The following is a 26,817-nucleotide window of genomic DNA, read 5'->3' on the forward strand; positions in this document are numbered from 1 at the left end:
CACCTATGCACAGGAAAGGTGAGAAAAGTTGGATTTGTGGGGGTCTTACCACTGAAACCCCCATTGATCCTGAGAACAGTGGTTCTCTGTCCTCCTCTTCTGTCACTGCAGGGATGCTTCTCCACCCACATTGAAGTCACATTGAATAGAGTGATGGCCAATCCATGTGAGGCTGCAACTTCATTCATTTCAATGGGGCTGACGGAAACAGCTTAGAGCTTGCACTTGGTTATTTCCAACAGTCCCACTGAAAATAAACGGAGAGGCACCGTGAATGCATGGCGATTGCTCCATTCAATCTCCTTCTCACTTCAGGGGGTGCAGTAATCCCATAGTAAGAAGGTGACATGGCTGTCACGTTCTAAGGATCGCTGGGTGTCTCAGTGGTGAAGCCCCCACCAATCAGACGTCTCACCTATCCCCTTTAACCTGAGACACATTTGATCTAGCAATAATACTTTCCACCGGCAAGACTACCTATAGCAATAACTTTGAGCCACAGTAATTCTTCTGCAGAATCAGACCAGATGTGTTAGCATTTGCCCCCAATGCATATCAACAAACCTTGGATGTTCATGACCGAATCGTCGGTTGACCAGCTGACCTTCCATGGTTCACTTTTAGTAGATCCTAACTACTGTACATCTAAAATAACCCATAAGATCTATTTTGGAGAAGCTCTGACCAAGTCATGTAGTCCTCACAATTTGGACCTTCTCAAAGTAACTCAGATTCCTTATAATTTTACATTTTTCCGGCTTCCAACACATTAAGATCTGACTGCTCACTCATATTCCACCTTTTTACAGGCACCATTGTTAAGAGCTAAATCCGCGTTTTTTAAAAAAAAATTTCACCTGGTTTTAATGTTATGGTTGATCGGTATGTGTGTATATATAAGTAGCAAAGTTTAACTTATTGTGTTAAGCTGCGACAAACAACTTTTTCAATAGCTTTTCAATGTCTTCGCCTGTTTTGAATTAGTTGCAGCAAGTTTGTGTTATAATTTATAAATGTTGGGAACTTTATGTATAATAACAGGTTAGTGATGGAGTCACCTGAGCTACAGCCGCCTTATGTTTCTTCATCAGCTCATTCATGTCCTCCTGGTCTTCCTCCATTCTGCTCTGTAACTCATTCTTCTCCCTCTGCACGCGGCTGACTTGCTCCTCCAGCTGTCAATTAAACATACAATACAGAATCCATTATTAATGAGCAAAAACCAGAAAGCAAGAAATGCAAACATTAAACTACAGGGTGGGCCACAGAAGAGTAGCCCGCCTCTGATCCTGGCAACATACTCCTTAGCGGAGTCCATAGTCCTTTCATTGTACCTCAGTGATATATTAAATGAAAGCTGCACTGTGATTGGTTGCTATGGGCAATAAAGACCGGTGGGTTTTTTTAGACCACTTTCAGAAATCTGCCCCATGGGGTTCTTCTTGCAACAGCGAACAGTGCTGAAATCTCAGAACCTGCAACCATACCGAATAACGTATGCAGAGCTCGACAAAGCTAGAAGTGTAAATTTCTGTATGTAGTTGGTGACTAGGATTGCTAAAAGGACTTCAGGACCCATTGCTGTACTTTATAATGGACAAAGCGTGGCTTCGTTTACCAGGTTACATGAATTCACAGCATACGAGGCACTGGTCTACTGAAACAGTACTGCATGACCAGAAAATTGGCGTTTGAGCCCACTATTCATGTTCCTGAGACTGCGTATCAATTTTCTTTGAGTCAACTGTGAATTCGGCATTTATCTGCATATGTTTGAACAGTTTTACAATCAACACACACCAGAAGAAAGAATATACTACTTGTTCTAACAAGATGGGGCAACATGTCACACCTCCCACAATTCACTGACTGTTTATGGAATAGCGAACTGTGAGCAAGGAGTTATGGCCACCACGATTCCGAGACTTGTCCACATGTGATTTTTTAATTTGCAAAGCAGAAGTGTACACCAATAATCCACATACCCTGGAAGAGCTCAGGGAAAACCTCACAAACACTGTTGAAGAGCTGCAGGCAGTATCAGCCAAGATGTTGAGACATGTCCACGGGTGCGTAGAAGTGAATAAGGACCACTTCCAGCAACACGAGGGCAAATCAATAAAGCTTTGGATAAAACAATACACTTGCTTGTTCTTCCTCTTGTAGTATTTTCGGGGGTGGGCAACTTTTCTGTGGTCCACACTGTAATCCATTCGTCATTTGCTTGCAACCGTCTTGATTAGCTCCCTCCGCCTTAAATGCTATATTATGAATGTGTATTTTAAATTAAGAGCAACAATAATGCTCAATGCATTCCCCTTATTAGTAGTGACCCAAAAAATGCAACTTTCAAAATTAAAACCGTAGAATTTTGAGGGCATATTCATAGATCTAGGAGCAATTCTCCAACAGTGAGACATGTTCAGCGACTTAACCCTTTCCAATCCAATTTGTATCCTGGTTTTCCTAGAGGGCTTACTCTTTTTCTGCTGCTATACGATGGCGCTATCTGCTGGCTAAAGCCAGTACTGCATGAGGTGACATGTTAGATAGGTTCCAACATGAGAGAGGCTGCCAATATACAGTAAGAGAACCCGACGGACGTCTTCCAACATCGGAGCTGAACAACCTTAAATCATAACGTCTTTAGACGTCAGACAGTGGATTGGAAAGGGTTAATGCAATCATATTTAACAACTTGACTAGACAATCTTATATTTTATTCAATACATTTTAGATCGTGTCCATTCACAAAATGTATTTTTTACAGTTCCATACAGATTAGAGGGCAGGAAAAAAAATGACACTCGCCATGCAGATACAGAATCCCGGTATGACAATCTACCCATATTTCAACTACACTCTTGGGCTGCTGTCTTCTCGCAGCTCCCATGTTTTTACCATTGCTTGCTAGGCAAGAAATCTTAATAAAAGCTGACCAGAGGTAATTATGCTGCCTGCCTATTGCAGACGGAGTCCAACACCGCGATCTTGAATTTGCACACAAAACACGCTGAAGCATTATCTACAGTGAGTGAAGCATAGAAAACTAATTTCTTTGCGCTTGCCAAACACATTGGGTTCTTTGGCGAAACATTTTAACCTGTTAAAAAGTTCACCCATCGTAAAAAGTAGATGCGGAATCATAAAATGAACAGCCAAAGATAATCACTGTTGAACATATACAGTCATATAATCTAGATACAACGAAACAGTTGGCATGACAGATGAATTATATTATGTCTTTGGGGCAACGATATATGCTAGATGCTATAAACCACATAGAAGCAAGGGAATACCGAAGAGACGAGCCATGCAGCTGCTATCGGCACGCAAGACAACAGGTGGGGCCGAGCTCAGGTTATGCTTATCCCCCTTGTTTATGAGCTGCATTAACCTATACACGGCTCTCCGAAATTACACCAATAGAAAAATGAAAGAAGAAAAAAAGTCAGCATCAGCAGTAGGAATTTTTGCTTGGAGATCCCCTCTCTGTCACTATGTAAAGGTCTAATATCCTTTGAATTTAGGGCTAAGATATCCGATTCATATATTACAGTGGTGTTGAGCTGCACTTAAAGGAATACTAAATTCAGAGAAACAAAAGACGACACTTTAAAAACAAGCAATTTTTTGAATGCTTGAATATATTGGGGTGGGGGTATGGGGGGGTATTGCAGCTCAGTTCCGAACTCACTCGAATGCCGCAGCCTCCTCAATCAATGGATTGTCAGACCCGAGCGTCAAGACCCGAGCGTCAAGTCCCGAGCCGATCAATAATTGATAACCTATTCTGAGGATAGGTCATCCCGAGGATAGGTCATCCCGAGGATAGGTCATCCCGAGGATAGGTCATCCCGAGGATAGGTCATCCCGAGGATAGGTCATCCCGAGGATAGGTCATCCCGAGGATAGGTCATCCCGAGGATAGGTCATCCCGAGGATAGGTCATCCCGAGGATAGGTCATCCCGAGGATAGGTCATCCCGAGGATAGGTCATCCCGAGGATAGGTCATCCCGAGGATAGGTCATCCCGAGGATAGGTCATCCCGAGGATAGGTCATCCCGAGGATAGGTCATCCCGAGGATAGGTCATCCCGAGGATAGGTCATCCCGAGGATAGGTCATCAATACTTTAGTGTCGAAAATCCCTTTAAGAGTTAAAATTCTCTCATTTGATCTCATGCTGTTTAATATGTCAAAGCTATGCGGATTATGTAAAAAGAATTCTTCTACGTGTCTCTCCTGGGAGGTCAGCCATGCCCCCTGTCTATTCCTCCCCCTCCTACATTTGGCAGAGACAAATAGCTGCAGCAGGAACCTCTCCCCTTTACCTTGTCTGCAATTGTAGACTTGGGATAGGAAACCTCAACCCTCTTATCTAAGCTCCTACACCTTGATCTTCCACCATACGAAAATGGAAGAGATCAAAAGGAATTTACACCTGCCCGCTCTGCAAGAGTTTTACTTCAGGGACATACGAAAAGTCCTGTAGACTTAAACCCTGATGCCTAGGTGTAGCGTTGCTTTAATTCAGAGGAGGACAAAAAAGTTTAAGCATGTGCCACTCGATGGAAGGCCTAATTAGCTTTTCTTTTGAGCATATTACATTGAATTGCAAAAATCGTATTGGCTATGAAGCAAAGTAGACCTTCTTCTCAGAGTCCGTGTTCTGTTGGAGTACAGCTACACCTGTTGACTCTAAGCAATAAGTACAAATGTAGTCTTGTCCTATCCGCCCAAGGCATGAATGGGCTTTAATGCGGACAAGATTGGGCTTTGATGTTTAAGATATGTCAGCCACTTTGACGTATTTGGAGAAAGATCGCACGTGTGAAACTACCCTAAAACATGAGATGTTGGGGCTACTTGACAACTTTAGTGGTGGTATAGTTCAGACATTATTCTATGCCTTTAGCTAATCCTAGACCGATGCGGCATAGCAGTTGAAGGCAGAAAGAGGTGGTGCTGGATTTGGGAGGGGTAGTGCTGTTAATAAAGAGAATAATGCTGGCTTCAGAAAGTTAATGAATCTATTAGCACATCATTTCAAAGCAAAACGACTTCTCTGGCTCCAGCTTTGCTTTCATCTATCTTATTATTACTGGGGGGGAAACTGGACACCGCTTAGGAGAGAAATGTATTAAACTTAGTTTAAATGAAAATGTCATTCCAAGGCTGTCTGCACCCGCTTCCCCGAATCATTGCAACATGACGATAATAGCAAATGTATCCAGCGGGGAGGGGTTAACCAAGGACACAACTTTATTTGGGACTCAATGCAGCTGTGACGGTCACAATGTAGATTGCATGATTATATTAGGCTAGAATACCGGAATCATGAGAAAACGATTACATGACTAGCAGTTGTGTTTTCTTCAAGAGACATTTGAAGGGCTGGTCTCTAGTAAAGAGTCTGTGGGGTATTATACTAGATATCACGATGAATAAATGCTATAATGTGGTTGCCGAGCAGGAGGACAATCAGCGATCACAAGGGGTCAAAATTCTGTATTTTCATTGCCCTTGGATATGGCAACAATGTTGCTGTGTAATTGCAATTGTGTCCAAAACCCAGTTCTCTAATGTGTTGCAGTACAGTGCAGTAGACGTAACTGCCTGATACCGGATCATAAAGACTGAATAAGTAGACGGGGACATTTATTAACCCCTTAGTGACGGCCCCATAGTGTTTTTACGTCCTGCAGATGCAGGGCATGTATGGAGGAAGATCGCACTGCGACCTCCTTCCATACATCACGGGTGTCAGCTGCTTCTTACAGCTGACACCCACGGGCAACAGCTCCGACAAGAAGTGCGGCCGATCGGGGCTGTTAACCCTTTGCAATACAATTTTGGATTCAGGGTTTCCTAGGGGGCTTTCTCTTTCTGCCATTATACAATGGCGCCATCTGCTGGCTAGAGCCAGTGCTGCGGTATGGGACATGCTGGAGAGACGCCGACAACAGAGCGGTCACTAATAAACAGTAAGAATACCCTGCCGGACCTCTTCCAACATCGGAACTGTACAGCCTTCAATCAGAAGGTCTTCAGACAGTGGATTGGAAAGGGTTAAATGCTGCTGTCAATTCTGACAGTGGTATTTAAATCCCCAGAACGATGTTCTGAGGTCTGCATGAAATGAACGACAAACAAATTATTCATTCATTCAATCGGTGTTCATATTTACACTGCATGAATATCGTCCAAATTCTCACAACTCAACTATTTTTTGAACGATAAATCGTTCTGCGAATTCACTCCGGGCGAATTTTCAGATTTTATCAGTAGTGAGAAGTAATGGGACCAGCAGCTACAGACAGAAGATAAGATAGCTGTATAGTATAGAGTGGGCGTGGTTATGCTACACATTCTTTGAAAGAGTAGTGGGTGAGTCAAGTTTGTGCATGTTCATGAGATAGACTAGCTGATCAGTGCTGGGAACATCTCAAACCCAGAAACTTGAATATAGGAGAGCATGCAAACCAAGTATGAGGCTTTCTAAATGCATGAAAAGGAAAATTAAATGCAAAAAAAAAAAACCCAAATAAGTGTGTTTTTGGTTTTTTTTTCTACAGGGACTTCGTAAGATATATGTATATTGATTTTTCATGCACAAAGGTTCCCATAGCCCTTACATTTTAAACTTCGCACAACTCCTTTAAGCAAGCAGAACCAAAAGTACAAAACATAAAAGCACGTCAATTTAAAAAACACCATTTCAGTAAATAGATGAGTCACTAAAAAAACACAGGGATGGGAGAATTAATAAGAAATAAGAACACATTGGTTCATCAATGAGTAAAACTCTAGAACGGTGGCTAGAGGTCAGTACTCCCTGGGGTGAGGGGTTTGAATTTGACCAGGTTTGTATGTTCTCCCCGTATTATCAGTTTCCTCAGGGTGCGTTGCTTCCTTCCTTTAACTCTGGAAACATAGTTAAATTAATTGGTTTCTAATGAAACTGGCCTTAGAGTATGTGTGCATGCTTGAGATAGGCAAATTACATTTTGAGCCCCAGTGAATCAAGGATCAATATGAATACATTCTCTGTACATCGCTGCAGGACATGTTGGCTCTAGGTAAAGAACATTTTATAAAGAAGTAAAACCTTACCGCTGTCTTCGCTTTGGAAAGATCATCGATCTGAAGATGGAGATCCTCCATTTCTACCTCCATAGATTTTCGAGACTTTACTGCAGCTGCGCAAGTGAATTCAGATTCTTCCAGCTGTGATTAAAACACGGAGTTCAATAAAAGTGTTAGACAAAGACTTGGCCTATCAATACTTCCGAGAGATTTAAATTACAGCCTACGATGGTATGAGAAGAGGAAAAAGAGCAGCTGCAAGGGTATAAAACATATAACAAAATGCTATAATGCATTTGCATCACCTAGTGCCAACTTTCGAAGAGATGCCCAAAAGTATGGCGTCTTAATGAGGCCGTTGACGCCATTCCCATGTAACACATATTGCAGGTATAGAGTATGTCTGGCTTATATGACAGCAGATACTGGGCGGTAGATTTACAGCAAAGTGTGTGATAGCTGGTAAAACATTTTGCCAGAAGTAAATAACATTGCAGCAAATAGAGAATTTATGTTCTGGCAGTACTAGGAGAGAAACATTGCGGGCCAGCAACGCTGAGCAGGAACCTGGGCACCAATCTGCTTTACATTATGAAAGGGCCACTTGGGGATTTCGCACAGCTTTCTGATAATTGTTTTACCCCTTCAGAGTACACTTGAGCACAGACAGGAGCTCAGAGGCTGCAACACTTATCAAGATACTGTCTAAGGAGCCATGGCAGATTTTTTTTTTTTTTTTTAGCATTCGATTTTCTTCCCCTTCTTGTTTTTCAGAAAAGTTGTTAAAAGTTGTGAAACACATTATTCTATGATAATAATACCGCCACTTATTAAACAGGACTTTGGAGTCTTACAGAACATTTGCTCCTTGAGTTGTCCTCCTGTATCAGGCTTTTAAAAGTTCAGTTCAGTACTTTATCTGTGTATGGAAATGTGGCAACAACCAATATGGAGAGCTGTTACACAGTAACGTATTCAACCGATCCATAACTAATCAGATTGGCCATTCAGGAGCCTGGGGAAGTAGACTGAGAGCCCAAAAGGACAACTGAAGGAGAGGTATACAATGTTGTTCTCATCTTCTATATATTGAAGAACGTCAATATATATAGAAATTTACAAAAATTGCAATTCGATATGGCAGTTGTAATCCAAAATATGCTGGAGTAAAATGTGCCAAGCTTATTAAGTGGCACAGACACTTAGAGGAGTTGTATCACAATCTACATTAGTCATCTATCCCTAGGATAGGTGATAAAAGTCCGATTGGTGGGGGTCTCACCGGTAAGAGTCCTGCCGATTCCAAGAACAGTGGTCCTTTGACCCAACTCACCTCCTGACTGTAGGCTTCCTATAGCCTCAGTGAGAAAGAGATTGAATGGAGCGACAATTGAGCATGCATGGTGGCGCTCCATTCATCTTCAAAGGGACTGCTAGAGATAGCCAAGCGATTGTACTCTGGTATGTCCATCAGTCCGAATGAAATGGAGTGGAGCCAAGTACGTGTAGCTACTGCTCTCCTCATTCTGCGCGTCACGGTGGGTAGATGCAGAGAGCCCGAAATGCTGAGAAGAGAGGAACAGAAGACCTCCACTCTTGGGATTAGTAGGGGGCTCAGTTGCAAGACCCCAACAATCAGTCCTATCACTTATCTGATGGATCGGTAATAAAAGTCAACTGTAGTACAACTGCTTTAAAGAGATTTGGTGTATCTTTTGGCTGTCTGTATGGCAGAACAACAATTCTACGCCAGCTGGTGTATATCTGTGCTATAATTTACACCAATTTCTGACAAATTATGATAATTCTACTGATCCCTCAGAGGCCATGTCCCTCCCACCAGGCTGTACCCACTTCTGTTATTTTTTTTCCTCCAAAAAGTGGTGAGAGCAGCAGAAAATGCCCCCCAAAATGAGATTGAGCACGGACATGGCATGCACCAAAATGTTTAGCTTTTTTATGCCAAAAAAGTGGCTTGATTACTCTCCTCAATGCCTGGATAGGTCTGCTGTACAGTTCATTTACTATTCTTTAAAGGGGTAGTCCAGCCGGCAACATTAATCACCTGCCCATTCGATTGACTGCCACTTCATGCAAACCTCTTCTCAATGCGATCATGGTGGTAGGGGTGCTCCCCATTTATCAGACTACCCGGAATACCCCAGGGGAGTGCTGTCGCTCAGAGACCAGCAATGACCTAAAGTAGGAGTATTAACAATGAAGCCTCAGTGTTTTCCCTATCCAGTACCTGGCTCCTTAGTTGTGCAATCTCCCGTTTGCTAGGTGCATTGTTCTTTAAGTGATCCAGCATGATCTGTGCATCGGCAAGCAGAGCTTTTGTTCTCTTCAGGTCCTTTCGTAGACGTTTCTCAGTCTCAAAGTCACGGTGACTGACCTAGAGCCAAAGTAACAGTATGAATTATGATCCTGTAGCCGGCTGCTGGCCTAGTACACAATGCGTCCAGCTGTAGGCGGGTGGCATGCATGGCTGCTTGTACTGACCTTTTTTATTTTTAAACATACCTGTTCACTAACAGAATTTAATCTGCTTTCCAGGTCTCTCTTCTCTCTCAGGACCTTCTGTTTATCCTCATATTCCTCTTCTAATTGTACTTCCATCTGCTTCAGCTATTCCGAAGCAAAGAGAACGCATGTTAAAAGAACAGTGTCTTTAATTACACGACATTGAAAATCACAACACATTCAAGTTGATGTAGCAATGAGCAAACCGTGAATAGGATATATAATTTTTTTAAAAAAAAATTTTGTCTTAAAGGGGATGTGCCAAGTTTTATGAATGGCTGATCAGTGGTGTTCCAAACACTGGGACCACCACTAATGAAGTTTCCCATATGAATAAAGCAGTGGCAGAGAATGTGTGCTCCAATCAACAGCACTCTGCCCCATAGAGATGAATGGAGAGGTAGCATACGCACTTGGCCACTGCTCTATTTCTGATCACTCTTGAGATCGATGGGATTCCCAGCAGTCGGACCTTACTTGATCACATGGATAGAGGAGAAGTTTAAAACTTGGCACCACCCCTTTAAGAATGTGATGGAAAACCCTCATGCCCACTGTATTCCATATATAATGTAAGAGTAGTAGGGAGCGGTTGCTAAATAAAAGTACAATGGGGCTGAGTTACCCCTTTAAGACACAGCATAGAAGAAAAGAAAATGTCAGTATTCCAGCTCTTGCCTGCAGTTTCATGTAGCAAGTGAACAATTAAAGTGGAATAAAGGCCATCAGAATAGTGATAAGGAATTATCCCATCTAGATAGCCCTTTTTAAAATGAAGCTTTCCCTATGTGGGCACATTGCACCCCTCTAAATGTAGGGAAACACATGACTGCACTGAGCAAGGTGGGAGCAGCTCTCTGCTCTGGCTCATGGAAGAGTATCCCCTCTATGAAGAGAACCCCTTTAAGGCTCCTACTCAAATCTATGTATGTAAAACCTACCCTCCCGGTCAGCCATAATGAACAGACTGCCAGCGTTACCTTTTTCTGACATGATTGTCTTATCTCCTCCACTTCTTCATCTTTGTTCTCCAGTTCCTTGGAGTGTGACTGCCTGAGCCGTTCCATCTCCATTTCCAGGCGCAGTTTTGACTAAAAGGGAAAAACAGCAAACCAAAATGCTGTTACTTGAAATATTAATGGCGCTGCAAACCTATCGCTCTGCTTACATGCAAGCCATTTCTTATCATTCTGCATTCTGTGAATGTCCCTGTGCCACAAACCCTTCCAAATACTTGTTCCTTATCAGTACTTGATTGTAGAAGGGATATCTTGTTCTGCTTCCTACTAGTGGTGCAAGTGACAGTTTAGCCTTGGTGGGGCGCTCTTCATTCTTTTAAAGGGGTTGTCCCGCGCCGAAACGGCTTTTTTTTTTTTTCAATAGGCCCCCCGTTCGGCGCGAGACAAACACAAGGGATGGGTTAAAAAAAAAAAAAAAAAGTTTAGTACTTACCCGAATCCCCGCTCTGCGGCGACTTCTTACTTACCTTACCAAGATGGCCGCCGGGATCTTCACCCACGATGCACCGCGGGTCTTCTCCCATGGTGCACCGTGGGCTCTGTGCGGTCCATTGCCGATTCCAGCCTACTGATTGGCTGGAATCGGCACACGTGATGGGGCGGAGCTACGCGATGACGCGTAGAAGGGGGCGGAGCCAGACCTCCGCTCGTGCCGAGACCCAAGAGAAGGGAGAAGACCCTTCTGCGCAAGCGCGTCTAATCGGGAGATTAGACGCTGAAATTAGACAGCACCATGGAGACGAGGACGCTAGCAACGGAGCAGGTAAGTGAATAACTTCTGTATGGCTCATATTTAATGCACGATGTATATTACAAAGTGCATTAATATGGCCATACAGAAGTGCTTACCCCCACTTGCTTTCTCGGGACAACCCCTTTAAGCTACGGCCAAACATAGCAGATTTTCCACACCGTAAAAAACTCAGCGGATTTTGCTGCAGATCCGCATCACCTTACAGCCTGCATGCAGATTTTGATGTGGATTGCGATGCGGATTTCACTCCCTTATATGAAGCAATGAAATACCTGCGGTAGTAGAAGTTGGCATGCTGTAATTATAAAACACGCACTGCCGGTCAATTTACATAGTGATTTTTTTTCTGCAGTGTGTGGGTGACATTTCTTGCATGCATAATGCAATCATGGTAAATTGCTGCCAATATTTTGGGGATTTCTGGGGAGGCTTGAAATATAAGACTTACCCTGAAAATAAGTCCTAGCTGCATTAAATTTTTAAAAAAAGCAGGCTCGGTAACTCCAACTGCTCAGCCAACTCATAAATCCCGCCTGCCCAATGGGATGGCTGCGATTGGTTCTTTAACTGCTGCTCAGCCAAATAATGCAGCGCTCGATTAACCAATCACAGCCATGTCCTTGTTTCATCAAGCGCTGCATTGATTGGCTGTGCTCGAGAACCCAATCAGAGTCATCACTTCCTGGAGGCAAGATTTATGAATATGGGCGGCTGAGGGCTGCAAGAAGCGTGTCAAAGCTCCGGAGAGCAGTGGGAGAGGCCTGAGCGAGCCTGCTACATAAGTATAAGACATCCCCCGAAAATAAGATCTAGCGCCTCTTTTGGAGCAAGAAATAATATAAGGCAGGGTCTAATTTTCAGGGAAACACTGTATAGACCTCCAGTGAGGTTAACTTTTGAGAGTTTATATTTGAGCAATTTATCTTCTTTGGTGGACCCTGGTGTAATGCTAAAACGGTTTCAGCATCATAGTATAGGATCGTGTAGAAGTAATGGCACTATACAAAGTGACAAACAAGAGCCTAGACATCAGGGTGCCTTTGTGTGTAGCAATCGCTATCAATGCACAAACTTTTACAGCAAACCCTTAGTCAGGTGTCCACACGAGAGAGCTTTCTGAAGTCGTTACTCTGCAAGCATGGAAAGATCCATCAACACGGAGCGGAGTAGATCTGTAAAACACACCCTAGTGGACACTTAAGTAGAATGACTGCCCCAGAGAGGTGCGTGTAAAATGCCTGCTCACAGCTTGCAGGCCACATTTGATGCAAAAAAAGATGATATAAGCAGTAGGGAGAGCGCTCCAAGTGCTGAACGTATAGGAACAGAGGCCAGACAAGTCTCCTGATGACCATTCATCTATCCGGCCCAGTCGCTGACTCGGCAATCGCTCCCTGATGTGAGGACAGCTAATGGCACTTCTTTAACTTTCACAGCTAGCAACAGGAAGATATATAGGTAGCGGCCAAAGAAGAGCCCAGGGAAGAGGCAGAGCGGCGGATGAACAAGGACATGAATTCTTACTGATTGTAGGCTTTTTTATTGTTATTATTCTAGCAGTGACTGCTTGAACGGCCAGGAATCAGAGCTCCTTACTGTATGGCTTCCCTCTAGACTTGCCAGCAGCAACACAAGCTAAGCATCCAGAACAATGAAGAACATTCACACCAGACCTCAACCATCTATTAAAGTCAACGAGAGCTGCGCCTGCAATTACCAGCACTGGTCACTACAAGGGGGTTGGAGCGATCGGCTTCAGTTCCATAACCTATGTATTTTTTTGGTGGCTGCGGCCAATAGAACAGCTGATCGGTCGGGGTCCTGAACAGCGGACCCCGGCCAATGGAACAGCTGATCGGTCAGGGTCCTGAACAGCGGACCCCGGCCAATGGAACAGCTGAACGGTCGGGGTCCTGAACAGCGGACCCCGGCCAATGGAACAGCTGATCGGTCGGCGTCCTGAGTGGCAGACCCCAGCCGATCGACTTTCGATGACCTGTCCTGAGAATAGCAATTAAAGAAAAATACAGCGGTCCATCGTGCAGTAGGATAAAACCCAAAAGAGTGAAAACAATGATAGCATAACACAGAAATCATGCAAGAGCAGCCAATCCAACCAGGAGCAATTTCTTCCGTAATATATCCGAAACCAGAAACAATGGGAACCAAGGTGCTGAGCTGAGGACCAGGAGACAGGAATTAGCGGAGAAGACCCTTTATTTAGCAACGCAGTACAAGGAGAACGCAGGACATGTAAAACCGGTGGGGAATGCAGGACAATGACATATCAAGACATGTGATAACAGCCACATGGTCCAAAGCAAAGATACAAATAGATACATATAACACATAAAATATACATATCCGCCTGTGTCACCAATGCCTGCGTATTATTTGGAACGCTTTCTTTGTATATTTGTATCATGTGACTTATCAGATAACCCGATTACATAGCTGTTCTGCGTTTTCCGACAGTTTTAAATGTCGTATGTTCTAACTGTACATTCACGAGCAGCAAAAGAAGGTGCAGTCCGACACGGAAACGCATCGCTAAATAAAGGTCTTCTCCACTAAATCCTGTCTCCTGGGTTCAGAGCGCTTGTTCTCATTGTTTCTGGTCCCCCTTTCATATCCTGAGGATAGGTCATCAATTGCATTTCCCGGAACAATCATTCAAAGTGACCAAAGACCAATATTTTAAACAAGCACTGCAACTTTTAGTGCAATCACTAACTTTATTCTTGCATGGAATATTACAATATACCATGGCATAGTATACCATTTCAAGTATATTATCTGTATACCTCAGCCATGTTAAAATATATAGAAAATTCCTTTAAAATCAGACGATATCAAACGATAACCCAGAAAACCAAATGATAAATTTGTCTCCAGCAAAGAACATCAACGGAATTTATCAAATTCAAAAGCAGAAAATGGATCAAGGAGAACAAAAGGGGACGTTGGGCTTTCTTCATGAACATTCTCTACCTTTCTCAGCCACTTTATTAGACACATCAACTAGTAGCACGTTGGACCTTCTTTGGCCTTTGGAACCGCAGCAATTTGTCATTGCATAGATTCCACTAGGTGTTGAAATCGTTCTGCAGGAATATTAGCCCATGAGGACAGGATAATTTATTGTAGTTGCCACAAATTACATGGAGGTCCTGACATGCTCTGACCAGCTGACAGGAAGGGGTCATCGATTCATGCTGCTTGTGCCAAGTTCTGACCTTCCAGAAGCACAGTGCAGCAGGAAGCTGGATTCATCTGATCAGGTGATGTTTTTCCACCGCTCAGTGATCCAATTTCGTGCCCTTTTGTCCACAGGAGTCGTGCCTTTCTGTCCCCCTTAGACCGCAATGGTGCTCAAACTAGTTGCCTGCTGTGATAGTTCATCTGTGCTGAGGAATGGCGATTACGGTATTCGGAGCACCAGCGTTGTGTTCAGCTGTGATTTACTTGACTCTGCACTCCATGCTCATCAGATCTATTCTTGACATCCTCCTTTGACCCCTTCCATTGACAAGTTGTTTATGTCCACTTTTGCTGGATGTTTTTCCTTTTCCCACCATTTGCTGTATACTTTTGACACCACTGCCAACTTTTCTTGTGTAGTGAATGACATCCTGGCCATATCGAGTCTAGCACCAATGACCAGACCTCGTTCAAAGTTGCTCAGATCACTTGGCTGTACTTCGGGTCACAAGTCTTCTTCCCATACAGGGAAATTCCAATTGTGAAACGGCAGCTGTCCCTGATAAAGCGGCCATTAAGTGTATCCTTATCTATGAATCATCTGCTAATCCAGCATCTTTCCAGTCCCATTAAGTTCAAATTAAACATGTTTTACTCTATTTAAACAAGTTTTATGAAAGCGTTCTGCTAAAAGCTGTTAAACACACTTCTACTTTGCTTTTTCCCTGCTCGGGTTGGGTTGACATAGCATTTAACAGCGCAAATGCTTAGAATTCTGTACTGTGTCTGAACTATTAACATCCTTTCCAATATCTCTATTTAAACCCTTATTTCAATCCCTCATCTCTCACAGTAAGCTGTAACTGTTTACGCCTTCGAGCACACAATAGTCCGGAAAGTCTTAACCAAAATTACTATCATGAAAAGAAAAACTTGTGTCGATATCCTGAGAATCCAGAGTTGTGTTGTACATCCCTCTGAATCATAGTTAGTCACGCACCGATACTTTCCTAAAGTAGATATTTCAAACACAAGAAAGTAGAAGCTTAAAGCTCAACGCAAAAGATTTAAATGGAAAAATGTATAATCTGAGAGAACAATGGCCGCATTATCAGACCGGAGACATCTGCACTTATGGAAGAACTTGATGGGAATTTTAGGAAACGATCTAATTAACAAGTCCCATATACAGTATACATCTTATTGAAAACCATCTCTAAGTAATGTGCAGCACTGGAGGAGCTTTTGCAATGCCTGAGTGCATATTGGAATTGCCAATATGTTCAAAACAAGAATACGAGCCCTAGAAATGCAGGGAGGTAATCTGACTTTGCCACCTTGTCTTATTCAGGACTACTCCCTTTTGGACAACATCTACCTCCATGATCAGATACATTTCTAGTGCTCTCTTCCATTCTAACGGGGCATATTAACCAAATTTGTCACATTTATATGGAAAACAAAAGAGAAAACTAGTAATAACGCAATTAACTAATATATGGATTGGACATTAAGTGTTATATTAAAGGGAAATGGTCAGCATCTATGAGCCCCATAACCTAAACTTATGGGCTCATAGAAGCGGATACCCTGATTCCGGGCATGCAAGACTTTTTCTTTGCGTGTATTACGTGCAAGTTGTGTGAGTGGCAACATGCCTGCCTATGGCAGATTGGTATGGCAGAATACACTGTAAGGACACGCTTGCATGAGCCGGATCTTAAGACTCACATTTCTGGAATCGCCATGTCAGCTCCTATGAGTTTAGCTTATGGGCCTCATAGCAGCTGACAGACTCCCTTTAAGAGACTGATGAACATTAACAGTAAGGTGGCCCATGACACCATTTTCTATAGCTCTCAATCATCTGCATAGACATACTTGTACCCATGTCAGAGGAAGAGTAGCACAAGAGATGTGCAAGTGCTAATGGTCCACCGTGTGGCCATAATGAGAGAATGGGGGTCTGCAGATCCCCGATAAGCACTCCAGAAAGGGAAGAGTTGTAAGGAGGCGGGCTATGCATATGGATCTCCCCATTGTAGTTTGAGAGTTGTGAAATGTTAGGCGGTTTCTTCAACTCCCATATTCTACAATGGAGAAAGCGAAATCCCTGCATGGTCTCTTCTTGCCGGCAGTGCTAAACAGGGTGAAAGGCATCCCATTCTCTTGATGGATAGGAGTCAGTGGAATGCACAGCTATTAGGCATTTATGGCATGTACAGATGTATTTTTCTTTAGCTTGACTCTTAATGTGCTGTGCCATCAGGGCCATTTATTTACACTTTAAATTGCTTTACAACGAGTTTCATTGTGGTAAGATAAGAGAACAATAGCTTTTCAATGGGTTAAGAAAGTTACTTTCTGTGCTGTGCTAATACAATCAAGCTAAAATTTGCATCATCTGTACTTCTGATATGCCATACATGACTCAGATGGTAACACCCCTTTAAGTTTTACTGCAGCTCTTGGGAGAGGTTCAATCGGACTACTTGGCCCTCAGACCAAAAGATGTTCAACCCAACCCTGCTCTATACACAGACATCATTCACAGCAATAATGAGGTTTAGAAGAATCTACAATTACAGATTTTATCTATTGTCATCTTTTTACGTACCTGCTCCAACATTTGAATGGTTCCCGCTTGTTCATCAAGTTCTTCTTCTTGGTCTTTAACTTTGGCTTCCAAATCTCGGAGCTGCTTCTTGACCTTGGCAAGAGAAGCTTCATCCTTGGACTCCTGAGAGGAGATATCCTGAAGTTCCACTTCCAGCTGATCAACTTTATGTGTGAGGACTAAAATCTCAGAGTCTTTCTCCTGATAAAGAGAAACATACAGAGAGCCATCAGAAGCAGTAACATTTAAATATTATATGTGTATACTGCAATTTTATAAGCCGCGTAGCTCTCCATCATATTGAATGACGACCTGAGACATGTGAAAACACTGCAAAACTGATGTAATTACTATTGGAAAAAGATGGGTTATTTTCCATTGCAACAAAATATCAGAGAAGGTATAAAAAAAGGAAAATTACAGTAAAGCACTGGCTTATTGATTTTAAAGAAGTTTAAGCTGGCGGAAGAGAGAATAAAAATGTTATCCCGCTGAGATAAGCATGCCATGCAGTGCGAGTATTTATACATGAAACAGAGCCTTTATAAAGTCCCAAACGTTCACTAATTCCAGGACTTTGTCAGGAAATCATTTTGCAGAAAATATATTTTAGTCGCAGGTGTTAAGAAATAAAAGCTATCAACTCTTCAGACACCATATAGTCATAATGATTCTCCATACTGCAGTCCACACAGCCACATCCTGTTCGTGACGCTACGACTTCGGCATCACCTCCGCTAGTACACTGGGGAGTTGTACTATTAGTAATATCCCCTAACTCACTCTAATTAATCTCAAATTAGATCTCTCTACATATGGGAACGCTCTGCAGAATACAGGTGCCATATACGGCAGCCTACATTCTACAAAGACCAGGGAGGCAACATTAATGAGCAGATAGGTATCGGAGTAGCTCTTCTCTCTCCTTTCACAAAATACAGACATTGCTTTCCATCCATTTTGTTATTCATGGACTACTGGTGTTCCTAAAAGGGAGCAATTAAAATCAATGAGAGCTGTGCCTGCAGTTACAAGCACCATGGCCAAAGCAGCAGCTTCCCCGTATGTAGCAGTAACGACAGCGAGCGTCCGATTAGCAGACCTCAGCTGATCGACTAATGATGACTTATCCAGAAGATAGAACATCAATAGTATTTGCCTTTTAACTCCTACCTTTCCCGCAGAATCCGCAATTTCAATTGTGGATGGGTCGGACTGCTTCCATTGACTTTAATGGAAACCGTCCATGCGGAATTTAAGGAAAATGGAGCATGCTGCGAATTTTCATCCACGAGCGGAAACCACAATTGGTTTTTCACTCGTGTGCATGAAGAATCATTTTTGCATTGCATGCCATAGGTGGTATTTGCTGCGGAATCTGGAGGTGGCAGTGCTCTCCGGATTTCGCAATTCAAATCCGCCCGTATGCGTTCACCCTTATGGTGTCTGTTAGGAACTGCTAGGAACAGAATTTCAAATAGTGCTAAGTCTGCAAGGAATCTGGATGTTCTTCCTCGGTTAAGTTATTTTGCGCAATTTAAATTACCTGGCTAAACCACTTTCATTCGCGTGAAAATTGCATGTTGTTCCAATAGTAAGAAAATCATATCACACTTGCAGGAAATCGCATTTAAATGAGTGCGTTGCAATTTTTTTTTGCTCCTATAGGGAATAATGGACGATTCTTGAACGGAATCACAAAAACAGGACATGCTGCAAATCTTTCTATCTCACAACATTGCTGCGAGAGAAAATTCGCATGGGTAAATGGGCCTATTTAAAAGAATAGTGAAGAGAGCGGCGGTGCACTAGCATGACCACTGCTTCATTCACTTCTAAGAGATGGAAGAAGATAGTTGAGTGCATTGATCTAGCTAGGTCCCATAGAAGAGAATGGAGCAGTGATCACATATGTGCACTGGCGTTATGGGACATTCAGGCACTTGGGACGTGCATAATCAACTATTATTAACTATTCATAGGATACAGTAGATAATAAATGTGTGATTGCTGAAGGTCCCACTACTTGAACCAACTGCTCTATTCTAGGGATTTGTGGATGTCCCAGTGATTAGACATTTATAACCAAACCTATGGATAGGTACTAGGCCTCCTGCACATGGGCATATGTGCATGGTGGAGCACACGTCGGGCGTCCGCCTCTGGACTCCACAGCAAATACAGGCCATAGTACTCAATGGCAATACACCATTTCATCTCCATGAGTGGAAATCAATTGCGATTTTCCTCTTGCGGAGAATAGATCGCAGCATGCTGCAATTTCGTGCAGGTTACGCACGGGCGGCTTCCATTGAAGTTAATGGAAGCCGTCCATCCCGCGGCACTTCCGCAGTGAGCACTGCAGAAATATCATGAGATACACAACATCCCCTCCCTCCCCCCCCCCCCCCCCCCCGGCGGCTACTGTGCATGCGTGACAGAGTGCTGCCCGGAACATCCGCAGCGTGTACAGAAGCCACCGGACAGTAAGCTGGGGCCACCAGCGGGACACCGGGTCAAACTCCGCATGCGGGGTCCGACCCACCTGTGTGTAGGAGACCCTAAATGCCTTTACTGGAAAAATTCCTTTAATTATAAACTACTTGTCCTGACGTATTTAGACTGAAGTCAGAGCTCCTAAGTTTAGCTGACCTACCTCCAGCTGCTGTCGGATGCTGAACACCTCAGAAGTGAGAAGGTCCTTCTCTCGGCTTAACTTTTCTTTCAGTACCTTCTCCCTTTGTGCCTCCTCCTGTGCTTGTGCCAGCTCAGTGTCAAACCTGAGAGAAAGGTCATGGTTAAAACATGCACTTGCATAGAGATTAAAACAGGCAGAGCAATGGTCACCTAATATTGGGTAGAGCTCGGAGAGGACCTCTTGGTGATTGGAGGACAAAGAAATTAGCCTCATGAAAGCCAATATGGCTAACATATATGGCATTGGACTTTTTTTTGTTCCTTTTAAGTTAAGCACAGTACATGTTGAAGTTTAGGGAAAAAAAATCTACAGTGGGCAGATTGTCAATCATGCAGCATTGCTATTCCATTTGCAGATTCGCTGTGGAGTCCGTCCTGTATAATCCAAAAACTCCACATCCGAACCCTCAATTCTGGTGTGCATCATGGCTTCCATCTCTGACCGCTTTGTAATGGATACGCTTTCAAGTAATCGAGATAAAAGCGTTATGTAGTGTAATGGATACATCAGGTTTACGTTTATTTCATTGGCTAGAATCGTATTGTGACTCTGTTATTGCGCCTAGTTGAAGTTGACTGATGGCATTTGGCAGCAAAAAATTGGGATGTTAATAAAGAAAAAGTTTTCCTTCCATAATGGTAACAACAGAGCCTGCGGCAGTTTTAAATGGCTCAAAAACTTTGTCTTGCTGGAATCTTGTTTTACTTTTTTTGGAAATTTTCTAGATGGAACTTGTAAATGTTTTAAGCAAAAGAATTAGCATACTAATTGTGTGGCTATTACAATTCACTAATTAGCTTAAAGGGTCATCAAACTTAAGAGGTTTACTGTGCACAAACACTATTACCCGCTAACACTAATAAAACCTCAGGCCATGAGCTTCTAACATTATCCCAGAGAGGTTGATATGCAGAGCACATTATGATTGGGCTTACTGGAGCCTGTATACAAGGACCACAACTACTGATGCTCTGCAGTACTAATAGTCCATGTAGATGCATGAAAAATTGGGAAATTTGCAAAGCAGTGTTTTTATGTGAAGGAATATCTTCCTAGCCATCTCTTTCTAGCGTATGTCATCCTTAGAAATGGGGGGAAACTGTGGCTTCTGCCTCTCTTAAAGGGAACTTGTCATCACTTGTGTGCATAAAACCAGCTATTTACTCGTACCAGTAAAATAATAAAGTATTGGACTTTAAAACTGTATTTTGGTAAATGTTTTGATCAACTCAGATCTTGAAAAAGATGGGATAAACTTTTCCAGTGCCATATGTATATTGCTGGTGAGCGGTCTGCTGGGTGGGCTGGCCGGACTACCTCTCCTGGCTGGAATATGTCCCCTAATGTCCTACCAAACCAAGGATCGCAAAACTGAGTATGCTATCCATTTCCGTTCATTTGAGTTTGCTTATACCATCTAGCAGTAGAACCACTTTTTTTCTGAATTTAATATACTCCCATGAAAGTGGCCATATGGCGACACTACCATTACAGGTCACCATAGAAATCAACGATGGAGGCACAAATTAAAATTATTGCCCAATGAAGGGAGTGACTAGAAATAAAAGTTACATGAAAATCATGTAATCATGATTTGGTGAGCTATATATAATGGTAATGTAGCAGTAAATATAAAGGTGATTGAAAGGATTCCTGATGTACTTACAATAGACCATGTGTCTCAGTATGGACTGTACACTAGGACTACTCCCCCAACAATACAGAGTACTAAAAGCCAAAGCAGATCGTCCTCTCTAATAAAAACATCACGCACGTGACACTACTACTCACTAGCCCTAAAAGTTTGGGACTATCCTCTCTAGCTTCATGATCTTATAATTTACCACAGTAATATGGTAACTGTGCGACAGGAGCCACTAACCATCAACAGTAACTGTGATAGGTGTGTCTGTGCCCACTGTTGAAGAGCTTATGTGGTAGGGGGCATCATACAGGAACTAGGCTGATTGAAAAACTGACTAATTTGAGAGAATATAGAGCCAAGTAAATCTCAGGTGGCCAGAATGAGAGCATTTGAGAAGAATTCCAGGAAGTTTCAGATAGAAAAGAATAACTAACCAAGGTAATACTAGTCAACCTTTATATTGGGTGGCTATTACATAATGAATGACAAAGAAAAAAAAAACCACTGGAGTAATCCCTTCAAAGTGAGAAATATTGTCCAGCTCTGAATTCCATAAGGCCTCATGCCCACTGCTGTAATGGACTCCGCCAGCGGCATACTGCAGCTGAGTCCGTTATGGTGAGTCATTGCCGATTCGAGCTAGCGAATTATGGAGTATGGTATGAGGGGAACTGTTGTAATATGAAACATTAAAGATAAAAGGCACAAATACAATTACAGTTAAACAATAATGAGCCATGTTTAATAGTCCTCCTTACTTAGCTAGTCAAAGGAAACACAGCTTTCAAATGCCAATTTCTTCTCTGAAAATGAGCACTGAACCGTGGAGGACTTCTAACATCACTGACCTTCGCTGCTTCTTCTCAAGTTCATGATTACGTCCCTGGTGCCCTTCTAAATGGAGCTTGGTGTCTTGTAGCTCAGCCGTCAGCCGCTGGCACTTCTTTTTCAGTTGCTGCAGCGTTCTCTGTGTCTCATCGTTATCTGCCTGCAGATCTGCAAGCTAAACAGAGAAAAAAGTTTCATGTACAACTTTTACAAGTCGGGGGGGGGGGGGGGGGACGGGGACATTTCTCCTTAAGGAGAGCACCTAGAAGGTAGGTGAGGAGACTTATAAGGCCATGCCTGCTTCTCTGGGAGATCTATGCAAATAAGAAAGATGGAGCAATACCTCTACAACGCCTCCTATTGGATGGCAGCATTCCTGCAAATTGACGTCCAACCCTTTATACAGGTCTTAATAATGATTGGGAATTGAAAGCCAAGCCAGAATCCATACACAGACATCTGTTTCGGGGTGTTTGTCCCTCATCAGAGTGCAGTAGGATTCTGGCTTGATTTGCAGGAATGCTGTCATCCAATAGGTGGCGCTGTAGAGGTATTGTTCCATCTTCCTTATTTGCAACATATACAAGTGGACGCTTGTAGAATGGATGCAAAATGTTTTTATCCGAGGAATCAGCATTTCAAAACCGTTTATCACAGGTTTACCAACTCCAAAAAGCTCAATGCATTCAATATATGCTAGAAAGTGGCTTATATTGTATAGGATCTGTCATGGGCAGGGTATATCATTATATTCCATCAGTCATAATAAGTGCTAATGCATTTACTATCTGCATGCCCTGAATACGGGTTCAGCAAAGAGCTATATTTAAAGAGTGAAAACCATCTCCAACCAAACACAAAGTTATACTGCCAGGGGTGAACTTGGAGATGACCCCGATTCTGCAATAGAAATTAAATCTACACTGTCGTCTACTCAGATGACAGCTGGGTTAACGCCATGCTATCAGACAGAAATGTGCTCACAGCAGTTGTCAATTCTCTCTCTGCACTTAACATTGGCAACAATTTGCTTATTGTTGCTGAACTGCATTATCATTCCAAATGTCAGGAAAATGAAAAAGTACAAAAATGTTTATTGTTCTACTATGTAAACAATGTTCTAGAAAGGGTATAAATAAAAAGACATTGCTGTACAGTGACATCAAGTCAATACGAGCAATGAAGCGGACCTATCCACACGGACTAATGTGTCCTGTCTCTGCCTGGACTTTGTAAGCGCTCCTGCTGGGGTGTGCATCAGTTAGAAGAATGGAAGCCCAACTCACTCTGCGTTCCTGCTGCCTCTTACTCTGCTGCTCCACCTCCAGCTTATCTTCAAACTCCTGCTGCATTCTCTTCTTTGTGAAGTCAATCTCACGTATAGATCGCTCATACTTGAGCCGCCATTCTCCACCTGCAAGGATAACGGACAGAGAAAAATAAAAATAATGCAATATGCCTTTTCTGGTTTCGAGAGAAATCATTAAGGAGAACAGATTAGTGTTCTAAACATAAGGCGATTGCTGCATCTATCGGCGGGGAACAAGCGGGAGAGGAGAATATGAACTTGTTTGTTACTAGGGATGAGCGAGCGTACTCGGAAAATCACTACTCGCTCGAGTAATTTACTTTATCCGAGTATCGCTGTGCTCGTCCCTGAAGATTCGGGTGCCGGCACGGAGCGGGGAGCTGCAGGGGAGAGCGGGGAGGAACGTAGGGGAGATCTTTCTCTCCCTCTCTCCCGCCCGCTCTCCCCTGCTCCCCGCTGCGACTCACCTGTCAGCCGCAGCGGCACCCGAATCTTCAGGGACGAGCACAGCGATACTCGGATAAAGCAAATTACTCGAGCGAGTAGTGCTTTTCCGAGTACGCTCGCTCATCTCTATTTGTTACTTTTTGCCATGGGGGACCTGTTCATCTTTGACAGCCCCTTTAACTTGATACTTGGCATGTTAAATACACTGCTGAAGAAACGTAACTGGCACGTAACACAGCAACTGAAAAAGTCAGTGAAAAAAGCCATTGAAAAAAGTCAAGCTAAGTTTGCGGTTACTGTGTATTTACACGCAAGGCCACGTTTTGATCTGGGTCAGAGGCGGTTTAGAGCTTTTAAAAAAGATTCGCCATAGAATTCTGGTTATACAGCATGCTGCACTATATAATCTGCAAGAATGTTGAGTGGCGTGCCAGAAGTGACAGACCCATTATAGTCAACGGCATCCATCGGGCGCCATCATATCCAGTATAGTGCTTATAGTATTTTCATTGTTTGGCTCCTATGAAGAGCCAAACAAGTAGAAATAATAAATGCTGATGTGGAAGGGACCTAAAGCGTCAAGTTAAAGTTAGCTAGATCTGTACTTAGAGGTTCACGTAGAAGTTATCTATACAGCCAAGTCAGGGTACTTTTATCCGGGATGCCAGTTGGGCACTTGACAGCCTTCCCAATATTTATCACTCTTGTGCTTTCACACAGAAGTAATAATCGCTCATTAAGTAGAGGTGGAGCGTGCCGGAGATCTCTTCAGTTGTGTTGAAAAGAGACAAGTGAGAGATTCCCCTTTTGGGTCCGGTGTTTACATGGGAAAACAGTTGCCCGTAATTGCTGTTTTTAAACCAATCACTCGGGCGACTATTGGCCTGTGTAAAAGTACTCCAATGGGAGGTCAGGATAGCTTTGAAAGACTTTGGATTGTGCAGGACAGGATGAAAAGCTAGCCAGTACAGAGTCTTTAGGAAAATGCTACATGTTAGCTCTTCTCCACAAAAAGCTCTTGGAGGGTACTGGTCTTCTTTACGAAGGTCCAGCTGGTATAGGGAGTCTTAAAGGCAATACTTTCTTGGAGAACTATGAAAATTAGCTCTCCTCCATAAGGAAGTAACTATATTTGCATACTCCAAAAGAAAGGAAACGTTGTCAAGTGCCACTTTTAGATAGCTACCATGTAAATCAATGGACAACACCTGAAAAGAGCTTTGGGTATAGCTGGAACTGGACAAATTGCATTCTTCCTACTAGAGGATGATGTTACGGAGGAGACAAAGATGAAGAATGATGCAAGCTCAACATACCAGAATCATCATCATCCAACTCTCCATTTAGCTCTGCTGCTCGGATCAGTCGGGCCTCCATCACCTCTACTTCCATGGATTCCATCTGCTTTTTAAGTGCATCGTATTTGGCCTACACATAAAGACAACGGATTAGAGGATATAGTTGAGGAGATTTCCATGTTGGATTACTTTGAACTAGTAAGTAGAGATGAGCGAGCATAGTCCCTAAGGCAAACTACTCGAGCAAGTAGTGCCTTAGCCGAGTATCCTCCCGCTCGTCTGTAAAGATTCAGCTGCCAGCGTGGGTGACAGGTGAGTTGCGGTGGTGAGCGGGGGGGGAGAGAGGGAGAGAGAGATCTCCCCTCCGTTCCTCCCCGCCCACCCCGAATCTTTAGAGCCGAACGGGAGGATACTCGGCTAAGGCACTACTCGCTCGAGTAGTTAGCCTTAGCAAGTATACTCGCTCATCTCTACCAGTAAGCCTTTTCAGGGTCCAAATTAAATAATGTATCCCCCCCCACATATTCACTTGTAAATAGAAGCAGTGTTATAATTTAGCATACAGATTGGTGTAACAGATGAGATTATTATATCCTGTCAGCCAATGACAAATTTACGACTGTAGAATCTGCATCCGTGTGCATAAGCAGATTCACATCCAAGTGATCTCTCAAGTTACAATGGCCTCAGGATAGATTATTTATAGCATTCGGTGGTCTTTCCCAGGACATTGTAATCTGAAACTAGACTCGCCATATAATGTCTTAGACAGTTCAGATCTGAGGCACGTGCACTTTGCTGGGAAGTGTAGTATTACCACCAGTAAAACCCCTGTATTACTAAAGTTCATGTACACATTGGCTACCTTGTAGCACCTCTCTCTACAGTACAACGTGGTATTACATGTCCTGTACTACTCTTTACCAGTCCCTGGATCAGCAGAAAGTCTGGGACACCAGGTGCGGGAGGCTCAATTCTCCTCTTCTTGCACACTGTGTGTAAAGGACTTCTCTAAGACCCCATTTACACTGAAAGATGATCGCACAAAAATCGCCCAAACGACAATTTAAGTGACAGTTTTGATCGATCATCTTTGCAGACTTTTTATTCTCATTCTCTTTCTTTCTGAAGATGCTCTACCTTTACAAGCGTGTTATACTTTATTATATTACCAATCTGATAGGTCCTATTGATGGTGCTTTATAGGGATTCTACTCTAATGGGTAATAACATAATAGTGACGTGATCATTCAGATGTAACAGACATGGAGGAAAGCTAGATGCTGACTGAAGCAGGACAATTTAAAAAGGTATATTAAATGTCTGCATTAGGCAAAGATTGGCAGAAAATGCTTTTAATTTTCTTTGCAAGACAAGTTTTATCTTGTA

The 26,817-nt window shown here is 42.9% G+C and overlaps 1 protein-coding gene across 8 annotated transcripts in view; it reads right to left on the minus strand.

The window, feature by feature from the left end:
* MYO18A (myosin XVIIIA) overlaps positions 1 to 26,817 on the minus strand; it is a 328,523-nt gene that overhangs the window by 48,305 nt on the left and 253,401 nt on the right. For all 8 annotated transcript variants that reach the window (XM_066599575.1, XM_066599574.1, XM_066599571.1 and 5 more), the window contains 10 exons: positions 25,447 to 25,558; positions 23,661 to 23,788; positions 22,395 to 22,549; positions 19,860 to 19,983; positions 17,204 to 17,404; positions 10,593 to 10,703; positions 9,613 to 9,717; positions 9,338 to 9,484; positions 7,117 to 7,230; positions 1,059 to 1,175 (listed from right to left, as the gene is read on the minus strand). In XM_066599575.1, coding sequence (XP_066455672.1) covers positions 1,059 to 1,175; positions 7,117 to 7,230; positions 9,338 to 9,484; positions 9,613 to 9,717; positions 10,593 to 10,703; positions 17,204 to 17,404; positions 19,860 to 19,983; positions 22,395 to 22,549; positions 23,661 to 23,788; positions 25,447 to 25,558 — 1,314 coding nt within the window. The remainder of the gene's footprint in view (positions 1 to 1,058; positions 1,176 to 7,116; positions 7,231 to 9,337; positions 9,485 to 9,612; positions 9,718 to 10,592; positions 10,704 to 17,203; positions 17,405 to 19,859; positions 19,984 to 22,394; positions 22,550 to 23,660; positions 23,789 to 25,446; positions 25,559 to 26,817) is intronic.

The sequence above is a fragment of the Eleutherodactylus coqui genome, chromosome 4, assembly GCF_035609145.1.
Source record: "Eleutherodactylus coqui strain aEleCoq1 chromosome 4, aEleCoq1.hap1, whole genome shotgun sequence".
NCBI classification, from domain to species: domain Eukaryota; kingdom Metazoa; phylum Chordata; class Amphibia; order Anura; family Eleutherodactylidae; genus Eleutherodactylus; species Eleutherodactylus coqui.